The sequence below is a fragment of the Limulus polyphemus genome, unplaced genomic scaffold (genome assembly GCF_000517525.1).
Source record: "Limulus polyphemus unplaced genomic scaffold, Limulus_polyphemus-2.1.2 Scaffold926, whole genome shotgun sequence".
Classification (NCBI taxonomy): Eukaryota; Metazoa; Arthropoda; class Merostomata; order Xiphosura; family Limulidae; genus Limulus; species Limulus polyphemus.
Genome location: NW_013666536.1, coordinates 144,651 through 150,650, shown reverse-complemented (window position 1 = coordinate 150,650; position 6,000 = coordinate 144,651). Strand labels below are relative to the sequence as shown.

The 6,000-nt window shown below is 30.8% G+C and overlaps 1 protein-coding gene across 1 annotated transcript in view; it reads left to right on the top strand.

The window, feature by feature from the left end:
• LOC106461280 (coiled-coil domain-containing protein 6-like) overlaps window positions 1–6,000 on the top strand; it is a 31,336-nt gene that overhangs the window by 13,611 nt on the left and 11,725 nt on the right. The window contains exons 3-4 of the mRNA XM_013921096.2: window positions 2,872–3,104; window positions 5,783–5,943. Of these exons, the coding sequence (XP_013776550.1) occupies window positions 2,872–3,104; window positions 5,783–5,943 (394 nt within the window). The remainder of the gene's footprint in view (window positions 1–2,871; window positions 3,105–5,782; window positions 5,944–6,000) is intronic.

Below are 6,000 nucleotides of genomic sequence, written 5' to 3'. Positions count from 1 at the left end.
ATCTGCTGTCCAACTGCCCTGGCAACCAATGTGGGATATGGATACCATGACCCCTTAAATCCAACCCGATTTGTGGAACCTTGGCTGTTTGGTCGGTGCTGGACCATCATAACTATATTATATTCCATCCTTTTCAATTTTCTGTAGTTCTGGGTGAAGAGCATACCTGTTCTGGACATAGTGCAGTGTTCCCCACTTTGATACCACTTCTCATGGTACATAATTGTTCTCTGAAGACTCTTTCTGTATGATCTCTGTCCTCACCGGTCCCTCCGCCTTCTCAATGTGGGATTCTAGCTACTAGTGTCAGTGGAGGTATGTATGTTTTGGAAGTTATCATTTTCCTAAACTGAAAATGTATTTCCAAACATACTTACCTCTGCTGACACTCTCCCTCCCTTCCTCCCCACTAAGAGCCAGTATTTGTGACCAGAATGTGGCAAGCCTCAAAAGTGATTTTATTGTCTACATACAGTGCTTATGTACAGTACCTGCATAGAGGGTGTGTGAGGGCTGGCGTAAAGTTTTGCAAATTAGATATTGCCGAGGGCAGTCAAGTGGGGTACATAAAGACTAGAGCAAGCGAACACAACGTTAGATGGCAAAGATGAAGATCAAGAAATAGCTATTAGTGTCAGTGGAGGTAAGTTATTTGGAAATCCATTTTCAGTTTAGGAAAACGATAACTTTCATGTTCTTCACTCGTACTCTCATACATACTATCATAGATGTACTTTGTTCTAGTGATTTAGTTGTTCTGTAGTGTCAGGAGTCAAAGAAATGATCTCATGATTTATTGTCTTTTCCTGACATTTTTTTAGCAAATTCTGCTCATTACAATCAAAGGAGATGTAGCTTGAGTTTAATCATTTTAATCATATGGTCAACATGTGTCACATTCAACTAAATATTACTTGTGTTTAGTTTTAAATGTTTTAGTACTTTCATGAGAAATAAAATCCTTCCATAAATACTATTGGTTCTTCATACCCAGACATAACTTTTTGTTATTGTTATTGTTATATTAGTAATAAAATATGAGTATGAAACTCTCACTTTGCTTAATTTATTCATATTCACTAAAGCGCATGACTTTCACCAACTCTAACACCTACTTCTTAAATTTCCGGTAAAAACGTTTTCTTCTTTCTGTAGAATAATATTTCATTGCATAATCCAGCAGTATATCCTTTTTGGGTAATTCTCAACTAATACTCTACAGTTTTAGAATAGTCTCAATATTTCAACCAGTATGCACACAGTTCCTGTCATGGACGTCTGGATATGAAACATAATTGCAAGTATTCATGCATGATGGATAATTGCTCATCTGACTATCTGGGTAACATGTAGACTAAAAGCTAGTTTTCCAGTGCAGAAAATATGTAGTTTCATATCATAATTTATGAAATTATGAAGTTAATATGAGACTTTAATTTTTACAAACCCCTGAAATTATTGTTTGTTTCACAATAGGCAGCGGTTATTTGTTTTGCTGACTCTTTTTAAAAAGAAAAAACAAAATGCCTAAAGAAAAGAGGTATAAATCATTGCTCATTTGAAAGGATGAACTTTTCTAATATACCATAACCTATCATGGATTTTTTGTAAACATTTAGAATGAAATAGGCTTCATTAATGGTTTTAATAATTTTCTTTTTTTTTGTGATCCAAATTTTTATTTGTACTCAGAAAAAATGGGATGTACTGTACCCCAAATGGTGAAAATGAAGGGGCACACTGATTAATAAATCAGCATTCAACCCATAAATAACTCTAAGTCCATAATATGTTCAACAAAATGAAATAACAAAAATTTCAGAAGCAGTTATAAGTCTTCTAGTAATCTATACTGTAAAAAAAATATATATTCTTACTCAGCAATGTAAAGTAGAAGAAATGTTAGACGCAGTAGTTTTGTACAGCATATTTGTATAGTACAGCTGTTATAACGTTTGTGCTAGGACTTGGCTATGGCTGAAAAATATTTAAGAGTAAATGACCTTGTAAAGTAATTACTGCACTTTTTACAGTTGTCTACCTTCTTTCCATATATCTGCTATGACTTTAAGGTAACAACTAGGAATGACAATGGAAAGTTAACAAAAAACTCTTTAATGCTTCTTTTATATATAGATAGATAGATAAATAGATATAGATATTCATTAATGCTTATTTTGTATATTTATTTTTATATTTTCAATTAGAAGTAGTATCAGGAAATGCAGTTATAAAGCCTGTAAATAAAAAAAGTGTGTTTGCAAAATATGCAAATCACAAACACATCAATATGGGCTAGAGTGCTTGAGCTTGAAAAATATTTTGGACATGCAACATCACATCACTGAATGTTTCAGTAGTGACTGATGTGAGTAGAATGTTAAGTATTGATATAATGTGTTCTATCATTGCATAGGTTCTTTTGGGTCATTTGGTTAAAATATTACTATGTCCAAATAACAATAAAGAAGTAACAGAACTTCCTCTCTACTCGATCAAGTAACTGAAAAGATGTGACAACTCTCACTACCAACACTGAACTTAATCACTTGCTGAATTAATAAACTGCTTCACTGATAATCAAATTTATATTTTACCCTTGTTTCTACATACTGCACAAAATTTCTTGATCATTACAACATCATCATCATAACATGATGATACACTTCCTCTAGGAAACAAACATTGAATTAAAATACTAAAAAAAATTGCTTAAAATGTTAGGGTTTTTGTTACAAAACTTTTTTGTTATATAAATTTTGTAGGATTTATATTACTTTTCTATCAGTATATAGGATTAAGCTGATCATTATAAAACAAAATTACTAATATTTATTTCAAGACCAAGAATTGGTATTCAATTGTTTATAGCTTCGTCAAGAGAAAGTCCAGCTTGAACAAACTTTGGAGCAGGAACAAGAAGCCATGGTCAACAAGCTGATGCGGAAGATTGAAAAATTGGAAGCGGAGACTTTAGGTAAGCAGGCCAACTTGGAGCAGCTGAGACGAGAGAAAGTGGAGTTAGAGAACACACTGGAACAAGAACAAGAAGCCCTAGTTAATCGCCTGTGGAAACGTATGGATAAATTAGAGACAGAAAAAAGGTGATAATTTTCACTAGATTTTCAGATGAAGTATATGCATTTTATCATTAAAATTAATGAAAAATCTTTTGATTTTACTTCCCTTTGTAACATTTTAACTTTCTCACATAGTCAGTAATCCAATATCATTTACTCTTGAGAACCCTTTTCCTTGAGGTATGCTGGTCTGGGTGCCATATTGGCATCAGATTCCAATCCTTTTAATTTAGTTTTGACCAAAAATTGCTAAGTATTAAAAGAAAATATTCTATTAACAAAAAATTGTAGTTCTTAAACTTTATTTTCACACATTTTAAAATCTGCTATTAAGAAAGTAGAAATCATTTTCAGTGATATTTTTTGATTGTCTAATCAGTTAAAAGGCACAATTCTAAGTGTAACTTAATTTTTTCCTCAAATTAAGCCTAATATTTCAGTATTTCATGATTAATGTCACAAAAATAACCATCTAATTGAAATTAGTGTTTCTGATTATTCCAACTATCCAAGTAGTCAAAATATTGTCATTACATTTCATATTATTTTCGATTAATATAAGTTGTTCAGCTTACTTGGTGTCGCAACTAACAAAAATAGTTAACTAATCAAAATTGGTGTTTTCAATAATAAATGATTAACACAAGACATTAAAATAGATACACAATTAAAGATGTTTTTTAAATTCAGGCCAATCTTTGGTCTTTAACGTGCTGATTCTACATGTTTCAACATTTACCACATCATCAGGAGTGAACTTGCAAGACATAAGTGTCATATTTATTCCTTCTTAGCTAGGTCATGTGACCTACATGTAGGTTTACTATTTCTGCATAATTCTCAGAGGAGGTCCCACCACATTCTTACACAGATATTTGCTGGACCTTCACCTCTATTTAATAATTCACGATCCTTTTTAAATATTATTTCTAAAGATTTGCTGATACTATTTTCTATTATTCCAACTGTCCGAGTAATTGAAATATTAGCTAATAGGTATTACTACTTCCATTGGTGCATCTGCACATAACAGTATACATGTGTTCTGCTTGTTCACAACTCACAAATGTAAAAATGTGACTTACTGACCATTGGTAATATAACTAGCCACAGTGATGCCTGTTGTTCATATTTATTTTGTATATCTAAATAATAGTGTATCTTTAACTTTATATATTTTTTATTTATTACAAGCTACAAACATAATCATTCTTACTTAGGGTAAAATTGCTGAATAACTTGCTCATTTAACTGTGTTTGTCAGAAGGGAAAAGAAAAGGTTGATGGTCTTTATATTAATAATATTAATGTGTTCTTTCTAAACTACCTTCCATATCAGCAGCTTCTTGTTTTAAAATCTTACAATGTTTTTGTATACTTGTAAAGTATAAAACTGATGATGGAATTTTAAAAAATTCTGAAACCTCTGAAATTAAAGATTTTTTTATGTTAGCATGTAATATTTCTTATAATACTTCAGTGTCCATCTTATAAATCATTTTAATCTCTGCAAAGGAGTCACTTAATATCAATTAATTATTAATTAATTTTTCCTACCAAATAGGAAATGTTGCTGCCTATATTTTTTTAGGGTTGTATATTATCTACCACAGTCTGAGACATAAATCTTTACTAGTTGTATCACATGAAATCTAAGGTCAATTATTTTTAATGAAAAATTAGTTTATTCCATTTTAGTATAGTAGTCTTGTGAGAATTTGTAGGGAGAAATCCACAGAATGTTATTTATAATATTTTCAGCTTGTTTCAAGTTTTGTAATACATTGCATATATGAATAATTTTATTGTACAACAGTTTAGGATTTTATTCTAGTTAAACTATATGTTTTTGAAAATAATGCAAACAATATTACTGAGTGCATTAGAATAAACTGTTGAACGATGTAAAATAAACATTTTTGTATTACCAGTCAACATTTACTTTAATACTTTAAAATTTTTGGTAGTTTGATAAAATCTGGAATTTCTGTAAGTTGCTTGACATCCAAATAGAAGAAGTAATAACTGAGCAACATATCTGGCCAAGAGACAATGGGGAAAATGTTAGTTGATTAAGTTTTACACAGACACAATTATGGAAAGTAAGCTGTTCATCAAAAATGTACTTCATATAAAATTCAATAAAAGATTTAACTTAGTTAGTAAAACTTATTTATGTAACTTGTAACATTTTTAGTCTCAAGTCAGGTTTTCATAGCACAGAAATATAAAAAAAAGAGAACTTCTGATCTACTAGACTGATGAATTTTTTATAAGTAGAACATAAACTATTAGAAATATAGTTCTTGGCCCAGAAGGAGATTACGTTTGAGAGCTGTGTTTTGTACCCTGATAGTTAAACTCTACCTGCTGTGTATAGAATATTGCCTTATTGGGTTCTCTCTTCTTTTTTTTTCTACAATGTACAATATTTAGATTGTGCTAAATTATCTGCTTCTTTTTTTAATCTTGATTAAGTAAAAGATGAACCTTTACTAATGTTACTTCTCATGGTAGCATAGTTTTAACCAGCTGTATTATAAGTTAAGAGCAAACATTTGATTTTATTATAAATAAGCTTTCTTGATCTTTATAGTAATGTGATTCATATTTTCAGGTAATAATTTTTTTGCTAAATGGTATGAATTGCTGCCAAAGGTTGCTCTTGAATCTAATGCTTTGTACAATTAATATGTTTACAGAATGTTAAGGGCTAAACTTGATCAGCCTATATCCAGTTCACCCTGTCCTCGTGAAATGAATGATTCAGGAGAAACTGCAGCTAACCTGACCTTGCATATCCAACGACTGAGAACTGAAGTGGAAAGATTAAAAATGCAGTTGTTGAATGCTCAACAAGAACGTACGTTTCCATTTATACATTTGTATTGGATTGTCACCAAATTATCATTAGACTATT